The sequence below is a fragment of the Saccopteryx leptura genome, chromosome 4, assembly GCF_036850995.1.
Source record: "Saccopteryx leptura isolate mSacLep1 chromosome 4, mSacLep1_pri_phased_curated, whole genome shotgun sequence".
Classification (NCBI taxonomy): Eukaryota; Metazoa; Chordata; class Mammalia; order Chiroptera; family Emballonuridae; genus Saccopteryx; species Saccopteryx leptura.
The window spans coordinates 14,331,550-14,348,902 of NC_089506.1; the positions used below are offsets into that span (position 1 = coordinate 14,331,550).

At 44.3% G+C, this 17,353-nt stretch overlaps 1 protein-coding gene across 2 annotated transcripts in view; it reads left to right on the plus strand.

The window, feature by feature from the left end:
• Positions 1 to 10,989: 10,989 nt before the first annotated feature.
• Positions 10,990 to 17,353, plus strand: part of FAM149A (family with sequence similarity 149 member A) — a 54,804-nt gene continuing 48,440 nt past the window's right edge. For both annotated transcript variants that reach the window (XR_010751014.1, XM_066380205.1), the window contains exon 1: positions 10,990 to 11,758. Coding sequence is in view for 1 of the 2 variants with exons in the window: in XM_066380205.1 (XP_066236302.1) it covers positions 11,103 to 11,758 (656 nt within the window). In the remaining variant the exon portion in view is untranslated. The remainder of the gene's footprint in view (positions 11,759 to 17,353) is intronic.

Here is a 17,353-nt window from a genome sequence, read left to right on the forward strand (position 1 = left end):
AATAGAATAAAAATAATTGTTTAATGGGCACAATACTATTTCAATTGTAAAAGAGTAAAATATATACCCATATTTTTAAAAGTTTAATTATTTTTTTCTATTTGAAAAGCTTGTACTTTAGTGATGTCTATCTCAGTGTTGATTTTGTTTAACTTTAAAGACCATTTTAAATGGTATTTTCAAATGATGTTAGAAGGAACCTTGATTTGGGGTTTAGAATTGTGATTTAAATAGTTCAGTCTCCTCAGGGTTAACTCCACGTTGTCTGTTGCCTCCTAACAATGTGACAGTGTGGAGGACTTCTTTTCAGTTTCACATTACACAGGACACTTACACATCAGACCCTTGTTTTATAACTTTTTTTTTGCTAAGATTTCTTTTCTAACTGTGAACACAACATGCTGTACACATATGATGTGTTGTAGAATTGTGCACAAAAGATTTTTTAAAATACCATTTTAATATACAGACCCAAGGACAGAAAATGTTTGCAAATCATTTTGATTACTTAATAAGATAAATAATTTAATAAGTACTTATATTTTCCTAATATTTGGATTTCTGCTATCAGAGGTGTTATAAGAAACAATTCCCTTATTTAGAAGTATTGCCAAAAGGCTTGCTTTTTGAAGTTAGTTAGTTTATTGGCTTTGTGGAAACAAAGTATTATCCTCCCTTACTCATAGACTCAGGAGGGCCAAATCACTGGGTCCCACTGGGCTTCTTTGACTCATGATGTTGAAAATTATGATGATAAACAAAATCTTAAATATTCTTATGCATTTATTTTATTTTTTTTTTTTTTTTTTTCTTTTTCATTTTTCTGAAGCTGGAAACAGGGAGAGACAGTCAGACAGACTCCCGCATGCGCCCGACCGGGATCCACCCGGCACGCCCATCAGGGGCGACGCTCTGCCCACCAGGGGGCGATGCTCTGCCCATCCTGGGCGTCGCCATGTTGCGACCAGAGCCACTCTAGCGCCTGGGGCAGAGGCCAAGGAGCCATCCCCAGCGCCCGGGCCATCTTTGCTCCAATGGAGCCTTGGCTGCGGGAGGGGAAGAGAGAGACAGAGAGGAAGGTGCGGCGGAGGGGTGGAGAAGCAAATGGGCGCTTCTCCTGTGTGCCCTGGCCGGGAATCGAACCCGGGTCCTCCGCACGCTAGGCCGACGCTCTATTCTTATGCATTTAGTGAAGATGATCATGGTATAAAGCCTTCACATAGAATATATTATTGTACCACAAAATAATATGCTTTGTGTAAATTAATCCTTATAATTATTTTGTTTTAATTTTGTTTTACAGTAAAGAGTTTAATTATTAGAAATAGACATGAACAGCTTTTTAAAGCTTTCATAGTTTTGGTATTCAAATTAAAAGAAAGTTGAAATTATAATGCTGAGTTCATTTTTATACTTGTTAAATTTAGAGAGCATTTGAGATGTCACGTTTTAGAACTGTGATTTAAATAGTTCAGTCTGCTCAGGGTTAAGGCCACGTTGTCTGTTGCCTTCCAACAATGTGACGGTGTGGAGGACTTCTTTTCAGTTTCACATTACACAGGACACTTACACATCAGACCCTTGTTTCATAACTTTTTTTTTTGCGAAGATTTCTTTTCTAACTGTGAAATAATTCTGTTTTATTTTGGCATCATAAAATGAAAACCACAACTATTTTTCTTCATACACATTACAATGTATCAATGTTCTCAACTTCATTAAAATATTTCTAAGTAAATTATTACTATTAGTTAATCTGTATATCATCAATGTGTCAACAGCAGGGCAAGAACTGACTTTGCCTTTATTTGCTTATGTATTTGCTTACAAGACAGTCAAATGGCCAGAATTTAAATGAGTTCAAATGTAATCTTTTAAAAGTTTGATTAATATTTGGGAGGTCAGGATACACAAGGGATGACCTGTTGAACTGAGTATAAGTAAAACTACTCAAAGGTGTAAGCCAGGGGTCCCCAAACTATGGCCCGCGGGCTGCCTGCGGCCCCCTGAGGCCATTTATCCGGCCCCTGCCGCACTTCCGGAAGGGGCACCTCTTTCATTGGTGGTCAGTGAGAGGAGCATAGTTCCCATTGAAATACTGGTCAGTTTGTTGATTTAAATTTACTTGTTCTTTATTTTAAATATTGTATTTGTTCCCGTTTTGTTTTTTTACTTTAAAATAAGATATGTGCAGTGTGCATAGGGATTTGTTCATAGCTTTTTTTATAGTCCGGCCCTCCAACGGTCTGAGGGACAGTGAACTGGCCCCCTGTGTAAAAAGTTTGGGGACCCCTGGTGTAAGCCATGACTTGTGTTTGACCTATGCAGGAAGCAACATTCTGCAGGTTGTCCTTCCTAATTGTCCTCAGGAGAAGTCCTTGTCCCTTGGGCTCAAGACAGAAGGTGTGCTGAACAGGATGTCTGTCTGACCTATTTAATTTGCACCAGTGAATGGACTTCTTTGGAAGCCCTCAGGGTGCCATCCTCTCCTGTGTTCACTCCAACGTCTTTCTGTTTTTCACTTTCAAACCCAAACCCAGCGGAATCAACAACATTGAGTTTAAAATAAACCTAGGTATCTGGATTTTAACTGTAAATGACACCTTTGAGATTGTAATTAGTAGTAGATACAATCAATCTGTTAGTGAGAAGGGAGGATTGAATGCCATTTATTTGACAATGTCTAATTATTGAAATGTCTACTTTGGATTATTTGTAAAAGAAACTCAACAGTAACTGATGGTGACCATTAGAAAATGTAATGAAACTCCAAAGCAAGTGCTTAAAAAATGGTTGGGATTTTTGCTTTGTTTTGTTTTGTTTTGTTTTGTTTTGTTTTTATGGTCTCTGGAGACGTAAAGGAGGTTAGTGACTGTCTGGGCCTGGGGACAGGAATGGGGAGGAACTGCCTGTGGGCACAAGAGATCCTCGTGAGTGACGAAAATGTTCTAAACTGCACTGTGCTAATGACTGCACAACTATGTAAGTTTACTAACACTCCTTCAAACACATGCTTAACCCGGGTGGATTTTGTGGTATGTAAGTTATGTATTATTAAAGCTGTTGAATGCATAGTGAGGACAGAGCCCGGACCCTTGCCCATGGGTAGCTCTGCGTGCCCCGGGGGGCCTGCCTCAGCATGCTGTGCTGGAGGCCCACCGCGATGATGCGTGCTGCTGGTTCTTGGCTCTTCCCTGACTCTACCCGCCCTCCCGCGTGCCAGCTGATGGCCTGAGCAGCTCTGGAATGTCAAGAGTTCAGAACACAGAAGCCAGAAGGAAGGTAAGGACAGAGGAGGCTTTACTCACCTGGCACGGGCGCCGTCAGACTTCCGGGTCCTCAGCAACGTAATGCCACCTTGTCTGGGACAAACACTGGGTTGATGTTACATCGCAGGAGACAGGCCACAGCAAACCCAAAGTGAATTTTATAAGTTTTATTGCAAACCCGCGCAGGGACTGCAGGCAACCCACGTAAGGGAACACTGCAGCCCCGAGCTTCTAAAATGGCTCCTTTTTATAGGGTGGCTATCGAGGCTGAGCGAGCAAGCAACGTTTACAAGGGCGGGAGAGGTGCGATTAGCTGACCTTGTTCTCGGCTAAGTCTCTGGGGTAGGGGCTTCCTTGATCTGGGTACATAGAGTTCCGTGGAAAATATTGCTACATTTCTAACGGTTGTTTATCTTTTTTCCTCCAGCTATGTACTGGATGTACTCAGTTTTCATGGCTGGTGGCCTGCACCGCTTGTCCTAAGATGTCATAGTTGAGGGAGATAGCCCTTCCTCAGTGGTAAGAAACAAGAGGGCCACTCAAGATGCCCGTGGTGACAGACCAGCTTCCTGATCTGGCAGCTTAGTGACTCTGCAGGCTGTGCTGATGGCACTTGTCTCTGGGGCTCATCTGGCAATGCCTGGCCTTGCCCTGTGTGTGCTCACAATGCCAATCCTAGCCCAGAAGAGGAAGTCTGGCACACTCATAGTGGGCAGATGAGCAGACGCTAGGCTAACGGGGACCCAGGCATATCGAGGACTGGCAGACAAGCCTAAAATTTCAGCAAGCTGAACACTCAGCTGGGTAGCTTGTTAAAATGCCGGTCCCGGGCATCACCCTCAGGAGCTCTGAGTCATGGAGTTTGGCTCCGAGTTCTGCATTTTGACCATCATTCCAGATGACTACTAGCTGGGAATCTGTAGATGTCAATCTGAAAATCACTTAACTAGACTCATAGTCAGTTGACCGTAATCTCTTCACCAATGTGCTCTTTATTATTTTGACAAATCTGCTAATAAACTTTTAAAGCAACCATTTATTACCTACCATCCTCTGTGCATTATATCATTTAATATTCACAACAATTTTATGAAAAAAGGACATTACAGCTGGGAGAACTGAGGCCCACAGAAGCCAAGTGACTTATGTCAAGTCAAACAGCAAGAATGTGCAAAATTCAAGTCCTCGTTGGTTTGGCTGCAAAATCATCGATCTCTCTACTGTGACACAGTTTCTCTGACTGTGGAAAGACATGCCATTAGACAGATGCACACTTTCTAACTGAAGACTGAACAAGTAGAGAGAGGAGTGTTCAAGAACATTAGCCACATTTTTGGCTCATGGTTATTCTTCTTTTTCTTAACACCTAATAGAGCATTTACTATGTGTTAGGCAAATGATCAAGTCTTTTTCATGCATCAATTCTTTAAATTATCACAATCTCAAAGGGTACTATTATTATCTACATTTTGCAGATTAAGAAACAAAGAAACATCATTACTTAACTTACCCAATGTCATACCTCTGCCACTTATTGTAGTCATGATTTGGACCAATGTAGTTTGACTCCATAGTCTAAACTTTGAAACTACCAAAATACTATGGGATATGATATTGACATTGACTGTGATATGTCACTTGAGAATATGAAGAGGTTGAGTTTGAGAAGACCTAAACTACTTCAATGATAGCATTTAATAGTAAAGAAACAGTCAATGCATGAGTTATATTCATTGTGCACAATGTGAGCTATTTAATTGGTAGCTGCTCTTTTAATTTGATAATAGCAGATAGTCAAACTATTCATTGTAGCTACCTATTATACCCAACAAACACACCCATCTCCCCTTCCTTCTTGATTAATAGAGCCCTGATTTTGTTTAGGTGGCAACATGTTCAGGGAAAGTAGACCCTTTCTACAGCACTAGGAGATGCACTATAATTTATAAATATGATAACTCTTATTTCCCCTATGCTGATGATTAGCTTTACAGAAGGACTTTTAATCTAGTTCTGGCCAATGAGAACCTTCTGGAAAGTATTTTGTTCCTTGTTGAGGGAAAAGTGAGAGAGTGAGCTCTACCTTTTTCATGCCTTTAGTGTAGTTATTTGAGGGAAAGATGGTTAGTGTTCAGGGTGCCATCTTGGCACCACCAGGAAACAAGGCGTAATATCCTGACAGTGAGCGAAGAGAAAAGAGAGATCTTGAGTCTCTGTGATGACATTGATCATTTGCAGCACCAGTCCCAGAACCAGCTTCCTGTGGGCTTCCCGCTCTGAACTACTTGAGCATCTCAAATGCTGTTGTTAGAGCGAGCTTTCTCTGTCACCTGGGCTGGGAGCATCTGAAGAGCCTCGTGCGTCTGGTCCCTGTTTGTCCCACTCTGCTCTCTCTGCTACCACAACCAGTAGATTCGATCATGGGCTGTTAATAATTTATCAGTTTAAAATCCTTTTTTTTTTTCTTTTTTCTTTTTAGAAAGAGAGAGAGAAAGGAACAGACAGACAGGAAGGGAGAGAGATGAGAAGCACCAACTCGTAGTTGTGGCACCTTAGTTGTTCATTGATTGCTTTCTCATATGTGCCTTGACCAGGGGGCTCCAGCTGAGCCAGTGACTCCTTGCTCAAGCCAGCGACCTTGGGGTCATGTCTATGATCTTATGCTCAAGCCAGTGACCCCACACTTAAACTGGTGAGCCCACATTCAAGATGGTGATCTCGGGGTTTCAAACCTGGGTCCTCGGCGTTTCAGGCCGACACTCTATCCACTGTCCCACCACTTGGTGAGGCCAGTTTAAAATTCTTGGTTTTGTATTTTTTCCATGATGGAATCCACAGCCCTTAATCACATATCAAGAAAACTTACTTGAGGCTTTTGAGGTTTGGATCTGTTTTGTTTTCTTTTATTGTTTTTATTATTGAAAACAAATACGACACACTTACTGAAAACATTCAAATAGTACACAAATGAATAAACTTTAACGTAAGTGCAGTTATAATTTCCTTCTAGATCTTCTTTCGGTTGTTCAGTGTAATCTGGTTCCACATATAATAAAAACTAACATCTACTGAGAGCTTACCCTGTGGTAGGCTCTGTTCTCTCTGTTCCAGTTACCAAGAAGGTGTTAATGTGACTCTCACAAAGTTCCATTATGTGAGATAGAAACCGTTAAGGGACAGAGAGGGGCCTGAGTATGGGTCAGTGGCAGAGACAATAAAAACCTAGACAGTCCAGCTCCACAGCCTGCAAGACCGGACTGTCTCCATTGTGGTGCTTAGTAAATACTTGTTCAATCAACGTATTTCACTGTTCAGAAGTTTTAAAGTTTTATAATCAAACTTGACAGTATTTTTCTTTATAGGCTCTGGCCTTGGTGTCATGCTAAATGACGCTAAATTCATAAACAGATTAATTACTCAGGTTATTTATTTTAACTTCCACATTTACAAAACATACCATTTCTTTATAGCGAAGTGGTCATAACTTCCTGATACTTTCTCAGTGATGTGGACAGGTGTTATTGTACATATCAGAAAATCAACTCTTCAAATTGTTCATCGATATCAGCAGAAAAATTTCATCACACAAAACACTGCTTTGACATTTCTAGTAAAATCTATCTAAAATGGACACCGTCACAGTTAGAAACAATGGTTTACTGCATTTGCTTTTGTTTCCTTAGTCTGCCTGAGCCAGACCGCTGTGGCACATTACCTGGATCTCATGTTATGAGAATACCCTGATACTTGTAATTAACCCAGAAGGCTGGTTGCATCTAACCTCTCCCTGAAAGACTGCTGATAGATGAACAATGGGTACAAAAGACCTAGCATCTTGCTGAGAATTGCTTATCATGTTTGCAATTATAGGTCATTTTCAAAGGACCTTCAAACAAAAGGATCAGTCATTCACCAACTGTGCCTTCTTCATGGGGCTGGCTGGCGGAATGCTACATTCACTGCCTTAACCCACAGCGATTCTTCTTCCCTGCTTCTTTAGGATTCCTATCATTCTCCCCGTAGATTTGAAACAATTATGATTATCATTTTTCATAATGAGTGCACCCACTAAATATTTCATAAAGGTACCAGTAAGATACCATAATTATGAAGTACTCCAGCAATTAACGAATACCACACAGCTGTATTAGTTTTTTACAGCTGCCATAACAAAGTGCCACAAATTGGGTGGCTTAAAACAACAGAAATTTATTCTGCCACAGTTCTGGAAACTAGAAGTTCGACACCAGCTGGCAGTAGGACCCTGGCCTCTAAAACCTAGGAGAGAATCTTCTTTGCCTCCTCCTAGCTTCTGACTGCTGTCGTCAGTCCTCAATGTCCCTTGTCTTGAAGCTGCATCACTGCAGTCTCTGGCTCTATCATCACCTGGGGTTCTCCCTCTGTGTTTCTGTTCAAATTGCTCTCCTATTAAGAGTACAGTGGTCATGGCCCTGGCTGGTTGGCTCAGTGGTAGAGCATCGGCCTGGCGTGTAGAAGTCCCGGGCTCGATTCCCGGCCAGGGCACACAGGAGAAGCGCCCATTTGCTTCTCCACCCCTCTCCCTCTCCTTCCTTTCTGTCTCTCTCTTCCCCTCCCACAGCAAGGCTCCATTGGAGCAAAGATGGCCCGGGCGCTGGGGATGGCTCCTTGGCCTCTGCCCCAGGCGCTGGAGTGGCTCTGGTCGCAACAGAGCGACGCCCCGGAGGGGCAGAGCATCGCCCCCTGGTGGGCAGAGCATCAACCCCTGGTGGGCGTGCTGGGTGGATCCTGGTCGGGTGCATGCGGGAGTCTGTCTGACTGTCTCTCCCCGTTTCCAGCTTCAGAAAAATACAAAAAAAAAAAAAAAAAAAAAGAGAGAGTACAGTGGTCATATTGGACTAAGGTCCAATAGAATGACCTTGGCTTAATTTGATTAGGTCTACAAAAATCCTATTTCCAAATAAGGTCTCATTCCCAAGAACTGAGGGTTAGGGCTTCAACATATATCTTTAAGGGACACAATTCAATCCATAACAGACAGAAGATATACACACACACCTTAGAGATAGAAGGTTTTCAAGGCCAGGATCTGGAAGTGTTTGCAGATTTTCTGTTGCTTTATTAACAGTCTCCATGTAAAGAACAGCATGGGCACAGAAGAGAAGTGGTTAGTAACGGAAGCACAGAAACATCTAACACTGGAGAGCCAAAGACAGGGAGGTGAATGCCCCATGGGTCACGCAAGGTTGTCTTATTGTGAATGCCCCCTACATATGAACCATAATACACACTCCCCTTATTCGAGTTCATGCTCATCTAATGATCTTTCAACTAAATTTGCTCTTTACAGGAATTTCTCTCCTAGGGAAAGAGCAGAAGACACCTCTGCTGCTGTGTCATTATTAGTGAACACATTGGAGTTGGGGTTTATGCATCTTTATTGTATCAGTGACGATAGAGGGACTCCATCCTGAGAGGCTGGTCAGCTGTCATGGCCCAGGATCAATCAGATGCTTGGCAGTGTAAACACGGAAAGTGCGCATGCTAGAAAAGATTCTACTTGCGTTAAGAGTGACCCAACACATTGAGGATTTAGTTATTTGCGAATCAGAAGCAAGAGCCTTATGAAATAAACAAGCAATCTTTAGGACACAGCTTTGCAATCCTGAATGAGTACCGTATGGAAATAGTCCGATGTTCTGGCGGACCTCTAAGGCTACCCGAGGTTGCTATAAAGAAATGCTATGTTTTGTAAACTTGCTACGGAGGAGGAGCTGAGAATGTGAGAAATGTGGATGGTTCTGGCGTCCTCACATCATGACAAAGTGGGCACAGCTTCCCCTCTCCGGCCCTGAGACCTCCAGTTCCCACTGCTGCTCTCCGACGTCTGTTACCTACTTCCATTTCTCTCCTTTTGATTCTTCACTGACAACTGCATGCTCTTCCCTCTTCCAACATCAAAGGCTGTCTGGTCCCGCCCTTCCCGACCTTGGCTCTCATCTCTCCTAAGCACACAAGTGTTCTTCCCCCCAGGTTAATGTACTTGTTTCCTGGGGCACTCACCTGACACTTCCCACAGTACTTCAGGCGTGATAGGAAGCTGCTTCTTCCTTGCTGTGGGAGGAGAGCCCTTGGGGCTGTGTCCACAATAGATCCCCAGGCTCTTATCCTTAGTCTCCTCTCCTTATTCGTGCCTTAAAGGAACACTGTCCAATTTTGCCATCGCCCTTAGAACTTCCCCAAATTCGCCAAGCTCTGAGCTGAGGGCAAGGAGTTTGAACAGCCCTGGGGGTGATGAGCCTGCTTCTAAAATATCTGGAATTTAACTAATCTGGCAGGACCGAACGTGTTACGGTCTGGGAGACGGCCAGCTCTCGGACAGGAGGAGAGGTCGTCTTCCCCTCTTTCGGGGTCTTAGTGCTGCTGTGCAGTCTTGTAGTAGAAATAGTGCCCCACGCACATCTGTTTGTGATACTCAGATTCAGAAAAGAGATCCGGGCACAATATGGATACCATAAGTAGGACATCGATGAACCCTCTACGAGGAAACTCAAAACCTGTCATTAGCATTGGAAATTTATCGTGTTTCAGAATTCAGTTTGATAACTTGCCAAAAGCCTAATAAGACTCACAGATGTCAGTCAATTCACTCACTACCAGGCTTATTCATTGGCAGGACAGACCCTGCCAGTATCTTATTTTTGAATCTTGCTCAGAACTGACCCTACACTCCTGCGAATCATTACACACATACATTCTACTATTCATATAAAGGTCCTCGGGTCTAGCAAAATGGAAATTATTAGACTTGCTAAGAAACTCTGACCTTTCATACCTACCTTTGAGTTTATATTTAGTCAGTCTGACTATAGCTTGAGTTCTCAGACATGGTTATTAAATCTCCTGGTCTACTCTGACAGGTGTTTAAACCCGCACATTGCATGTGGATTTCACCAGTTTAGCTGTCAGGGCCCAGTCTTATTTCCAAGTTCTTGGGTGAGGCACCCGCTGCTGTTCCGCTATGTCACCGTTACTGACACATTTTGAGCACGGCCCTGAGTGGGGGCAGTGCACACTACTGCATCAAGTGCCCTCACCTGAAGACACTTTTTTTTTGTAACCAATCTTCCCTCCTGTCAGAGAGCTGGTGTGTCCCGGACCCTGGCGCGTTTGGTCTTGCCAGACTAGATAAATTCCAGAACTTCTGGAGGCAGTGTTATCTTTCCCAGGGCTGTTCAAATCCCTCGCTCTCAGCGCAGAGCTGGACGAATCTGGAGAAGCTTTAAGGGCGATGGGAAATTGGACAGTGTTCCTTTAAGGCACGAATAAGGAGGAGGCCAGGGCAGGTATTGTGGACACAGCCCCGAGCTGCCGTCTGGGGCCCAATTAGCAGAGAGCTAAGCAGGGTTTTTGTTTAGCTTAGCAACCGCCGGCGTCCCGGGGGCCCGTCGGGCTATCACGCGGGCGGGGGCCCGGTCCCAACCCTCGGCCCGCGGGGGCGCTGGCAGCTGCAGCACCGCACTCTGGGGTCTCACAGCACCGGGCAGAGGGGGCCCGCTCGGCCAGAGGGTGGTCGCCGCCCGCAGCCCCGGCGCTCTGCGGGCCACCTGGGCGTCGGGAAGGCGGGTGTCCAGCGCTGCGGGCTGAGCGCGCAGGGACGCCCCTCTGCGTGGGGCGCGCCCCAGGGGCCCCCGGAGTTCGGCGGCGCACGCGGTCCCCAGGAGCCCCGCCGCCACCCGGCGCAGCCTCCTCCGCATCCCTGCGAGCGACAGTGGATGGAGCCCCGAAGCCCGGCTCCTCGTGGCCCTGAGGTTCGAGCAGCGGCAGGGACAGCGATTCCCTGGCTGGGGCACGATGAAGCTCGCTGTCCTGGACCTTGGGTCTCTCTTGGCCAAAATCTTCAAGACCTCGACGGCGTCCCCGGCGGCCCCCTCGGACCACGCAGAGGGCGCTGCCTCCGCAAGGCCCGCGGGCACAGCGCTGGGCACGGCCCCCGCCCCGACCGTCCTGCCGGGCCTGGCGCCGGACTCCCCCTCCACCTCGCGGGGGGCGCCCGCCGCTCTCCACCCTCTGCCCACCGCCTCCCACCCCAGGGCCTCCGGCGCGAGCCGCGCGGCCGAAACAGTGGGGACCCCCTTCTCGCTGCCCAGTAGCCCGCGAGCCACCCAACTGCAGCCCCGGCCCCAGGCCCTCCCCCTGGCTCCTCCCGGCGGGGGCTGCAGCGCCGCGGGCTCCCCTGCCCACCCGGTGGCGGTGGCGCGGCCGCCCCCCGGCCCTGGTGGGGTCTGGGCCGCGCTGCCGTCGATCGGGGCCGCCCCGGGCAGCAGTGCAGCTTCGAGCCCACGGAACCCCCGCCAGCCTGGCCCCGGAGACCGAGAGCCTGGCCCCGGAGACCGAGAGCCCAGCGCCTGGGTGCCCCCCGGGCCAGGCCCCACGACCCTGTTCTTCACCCTGCCGGGTATCGGCGAGGAGTGGGCCTCGGACAGCGACTCGGAGGAGGGAGGAGACACGTGAGTAGCAGCGGGGACCAGGCGGCCTGTGCTTCCTGGGGACCCTCCCCCTCCGCCCGCAGCACCCAGCTGGCCAGCCGCCCTTGAGAAAGTTGCGCTGTTTGCAGGGACATCCACCAACTGCCCTGGGCACCCTCCTTGCCCGTCTCCTGGGTCCTAATTTGGTGCCTTTCTGTTGCTGTATTTTCAAACACGCTGTGACAGGCCTTTGCTCATCTTTCTCCGAGATAATCCTCTACTGTTCACCAGCGGAGCAGGAGTGAAGGTGAATGAAGCAAGCTTGAAGGGGAAGAGGGCAGAATTTATTTATTTATTTATTTATTTTTAGTTTTCTTCCTCCCCCTTCCATTGAATTTATTGGGGTGACACTAGTTAACAAAATTACACGGGTTTGCGGTGCACAATTCTACAACACAGCATCTGTGCACTGTGTTGTGTGGTCACCGTCCCAGGTCATCATGTCTGCGGGGCAGGATTTTGTTTCTCCTCCCACTGAGCGCTGACAGAGTGTTTGATAGTCTGGCTTTCTCCAGGACCTTGAAAGAGCCTTCAGGTCCCTTTCTCTGAAACTTAATAAGGCAGAAGTGTAGGGTAACTGAATACACACCTCGGCAGCTGCTATGTTAAGAAATGGTGCCTCCTTATTTTTCAAGGATCAGCCTCAATTCTTATTCCAGGTGGGATGGGTTTTCTTTGTGCCACGTCGGATTAATCTACATATGTGTAACATCATCTGACACCAATGACATTTGTAGTGCTCAGGACAAACCTGATGTACACCCTAAACCAGTGGTCCCCAACCTTTTTTGGGCCACGGACCGGTTTAATGTCAGAAAATATTTTCACAGACCGGCCTTTAGGGTGGGACGGATACATGTATCACATGACTGAGACAAGCGTCAAGAGTGAGTCTTAGACGGATGTAACAGAAGGAATTTGGTCATTTTTAAAAAACAAAACATCGTTCAGACTTAAATATAAATAAAACGGAAATAATGTAAGTTATTTATTCTTTCTCTGGGGACCGGTACCAAATGGCCCACTGGTCCGTGGCCCCGGGGGGTTGGGGACCACTGCCCTAGAGCTCCTGAGTTCTCGCAAATGCCCTGAGGTGCTCCGGAAACGTTGACAAGTTTTCACTGGGAACGGAGGACACTTCCCTAAACACACACACACCTCCTTTCACCGCCATGAACAGTAATGAAAACATCCTTCTTATAAAATATGTATTTTAGAATTAAGGTGAATTTCACTTCTTTAATGAGCAGTTAAATGGGTACAAAAATATTCAGCCTTCTGAATCCTACAAAAGAATAGCGAAATGGTTAAAGGCAGACCAGAAGGGTCCGTTCCTGAAAGGAGATTCCTGCCTTGTAATCTGGTGAAAGAGGGATAGTCAAGCCTGCTAATACAGAAGCCCCCCCAACCCCCCGCCAATTAAATTAACTGAGAACTTCTTCGTAAGACTGATTCTAACCCATTCACAATTTAAATAATGACATTTTTACAAAACTGCACATTTATCTCAGTGCTAAAGTCAGCAGTTAAATAAGTTGTTTATTTTAATTTAAAATATTGCAGTGTGAAAAACATGAATCAATTGATTTTTTTAAAAGTAAAATCAGCTGCATTTGGATAAGTGGTTAGAAGACATATGCATAAGGAATTAGACCAGGGGTCCCCAAACTTTTTACACAGGGGGCCAGTTCACTGTCCCTCAGACCGTTGGAGGGCCGGACTATAAAAAAAAACTATGAATAAATCCCTATGCACACTGCACATATCTTATTTTAAAGTAAAAAAACAAAAACAAAAACAAAACGGGAACAAATACAATATTTAAAATAAAGACCAAGTAAATTTAAATCAACAAACTGACCAGTATTTCAATAGGAACTAGGCTCCTCTCACTGACCACCAATGAAAGAAGCGCCCCTTCAGAAAGTGCGGCGGGGGCCAGATAGATGGCCTCAGGGGGCCGCATGTGGCCCGCTGGCCGGGCCTAGTTTGGGGACCCCTGAATTAGACCTTTGTTCTTAGCTACTGGTCCTTAACATTTATGCAATTAATGTTTTATGAGCAACCGGATCGACACACTGACCTTAAATTCTCTTCTTAGGGCTTTTTACGAACGGGCCCTGGATCACATCCATGGGGCCAGTGACAGACCTGGGGCTGCTGCCTGTTCTTGAGCATCTCAGTCCGTGTTTGTATGGTCTACACGTTTTTAATAGATGCTTTTAAAATAATACTATGTTTGACATTTCTGACAGAAGTGACTGTTTGCTATTTGCACTAGCAAATGTGTCAATTTTTACTAAAAGTGCAGGTTGAATTGTAGGTAATTGCCATGAGAAATAATATGCACAGATATGTACATTCAAGAATTTTTCTGGTAACGAATTTGTACTCTTTGTACAACATCAGCAAGCCCTCTGAGTACACCAGTTTATTTTTTTTTCTTTTTATTTATTTTGTTTATCTACATGCTAAAATAGCTTTATCCCCTTTCTTTCATACCTCATTCTTTTTTAATCATAAAGTGTACAAAGCGAAAAGGAAGAAAATATTAAGGTGATTTTTCTTTCAGTATTATAGACCTTTTGCACCTTGAAGTATATTTTTTCCCTCTTGGATTTCTAGGGTGGTTATTTATGACATTGAATAAACAAACATCATTCAACAATGGATTTAAATTACTGTATATAACCACCATCTCACCTGCCAATTTGCAGATAGCTGCTACTAATTATTAGTCTGCTTGATTAATATTAAAATGGTATATTTATTTTTTAAAGCCCAGAGACATGGAGAGGGGAGGCAGTTAAAGAAAGGGTTGGAGCAGGACACCTCCACCTTTGTTCTCCTGTTTCAAGGTTGCCGTGGTTATTTGTGGTCTTCTGTGGTTCTATACATTTTAGGGTAATGGGTGAACCTACAGGTATCATGCTGAGTGAAATAAGTCAGACAGAGGACGGCAAATACTGTATGCTTTTACTTTATGTGGCATCTAAAAAAGCAAAACAAATGAACAAACAAAACAAAACAAAGACAGACTCATAGAAACAGAACAAAGCAGCAGTTACCTGGGTGGAGGAGATGGGGGGGGGGGTGTGAAAAGGGAAGGAGAATAAAGTCAATATTATCATGATAAGTTTGCATGGTGACAGATGATTACCAGAATTAGGAGGTGATCACATTGTGTGGTGTAGAAATGTCAAATTACTATATTGTGCACCTGAAACAAATCTAACTGATATAATATTGTTAAAAGTATACCAACTATACTTAAATAAAATAAAATAGAGTAGGAAGAAGAAAAGATAGGTAGAGAGGATGTGGATGCATGTGAACAAATACTTGAGAAATAGTCATCTAATTTTAAGACTATCACGCTCAGTTACAAAGGAAAACTCTCATTCTCAGTTTATACATTTTTGAAGAAAGTGTATGCATTTTACATTTGACCCGGTTGTGATGTACTTGGCTTGTGTTAAAACTAAAAGCAGTGCAATTAATTTGGAATGGAAATAATACAAACTTTCAATTCAGAGTCTTTTTTTTTTTCTTTTTCAATAAGATGCTCCGTAGCAGCACGCGTTTTGACCTCTGACCCATGGGTGAGATAAAAGAGTGGCTCACGGGATTTCCCTTCCTTCCCGCAGGGCACACTGGCTGCTGCACCTGTAGCGGAGGGGAGGATATTGAGCTCCCTTCCCTTCCTTCTCTCCCTCTCCTGAGCCCCCAGGTACGATCTGTATCCAGCACATTCACCCTCACCTGCCTGTGCCTTTCCTTTGTACCTTGTACCTTGTTTTCACTGTTTGTCCGTCTTGTCCATCTCTCTTGGTTATCTGCGTTTGCACTTCCGGTTTGAACTACACAGTTATTATCTTGTAAAAGGTTTTATTTTCTGTTTTGGAAATAGAGAGGTGTTTTTGTTGTTGTTGTTGTTATTGGTAGATAGCAATTGCTATATAAAAATGTTGGTAGGTTGTAAACTTCGTGTGGCCAGGAAGTATTTATATCTATTTTAAGTTATTGCTGTTCGCATGTAATTATTGCTATTTTGAGTGAATGAGTTCAGTTGCTGAAGTCATGCGTTGGTGTGAAAATATCGCAGTAAAGGCCTGCAGGGTTGGTAACTTGGCCAGCAATAAAATGAATGCAAGCTCTTATCTCTCAGTTCATCAGTTGCTGGGGCAACCTAGAGCGGAAGGGCTGCCTCCACCCAAGAGTCAGAGGAGCTGGATTCTGATCTCCAACCATTTGCCTGCTTGTACTTCTGGGTAACTTATCAGTTTTCCAATCTGCAGATTTTCCACCATGATAAAATGGAGATGATGACTTTTCTCCCAGGGATGGTCTAAAACTTAATTGAAATAATATTTTAAGTGCCTAACACATGAAGAAATGCATCTAAAATGTTATCTATCGTTACTATCTGTTTCTTGGCACAGAAATAAAATTTGAGAGCATATTTTATTAAAGAATACATACATTGCAGGTGAACAAAAGAGTGGCAAAAATAGTGTATTTACATTTATCGTGTGACCGTAACACACGACATCTTTTAGTTCAAATATTTGGGAGAACAAATGATAATACACTATAATCTTTCAGCTTGCTCCCTGCACAACTTACAGTAGATAAAGGTTATTTTAATTAAGATTACCACCGATTGCTATATAATACATAGAAGAAATGTGTTTGCCACCCTGGGATCTGACCTTTAATTTTTAATTTTCAGAGATAATGCAGAATCATCAGTAGCATCACAAATCATACCTGACTCGCCCTTTGTGTAGCTTTTGCCCATTTCTACTTGATAATCCTGTGATTTATATCTTATCTGGTATTAATTGAGACTATAAATTCTTTGTCCTGTGACATTTTATACAACACATGCCAAGAAAGGGCATTTAATAAAATTTATTAAATGAATGAATGAAAATCTTTTCTTTCTCATGTAATCCAGTTTGATAGGTTTCTAATCTCATAAAAATCTAGAGGCAATTTAAATACCTTTCTTTAAGAATAATTGTTGTCTCGGGCATTTTGGTTTTGTCATCTTGGAGTTTTCTTGAAGTTATAATGCTTTCTGCTAGGACTTTATATATCCTCAAAGATGAATAGTGAGTTCAGTAGACAAGTGTCGTATGACTACTGCTTTCTCTTACAGTCATGTGACCATTGCTTTCACTGAAAACAGTAATAAACTTGTCTTGGTTGTCCATGTCAAACCCAGGAAAACAATTTTGTTCTTTCTGTCTTTTGCGATAGTTTGTGTGTGTGTGTGTGTGTGTGTGTGTGTGTGATAGAGACAGAGAGAGGGACAGACAAACAGGAAGGGAGAGAGATGAGAAGCATCAATTCTTCATTGCGGCACCTTAGTTGTTCATTGATTGCTTTCTCATATGTGCCTTGACTGGGGGGGGGGAGCTACAGCAGACCAAGTGACCCCTTGCTCAAACCAGCGACCTTGGGTTCAAGCTGGTGAGCCTTGCTCAAAGCAGATGAGCCCATGCTCAAGCTGGCGACCTCAAGGTATCGAACCTAAGTCCTCTGCGTCCCAGTCGGATGCTCTATATACTG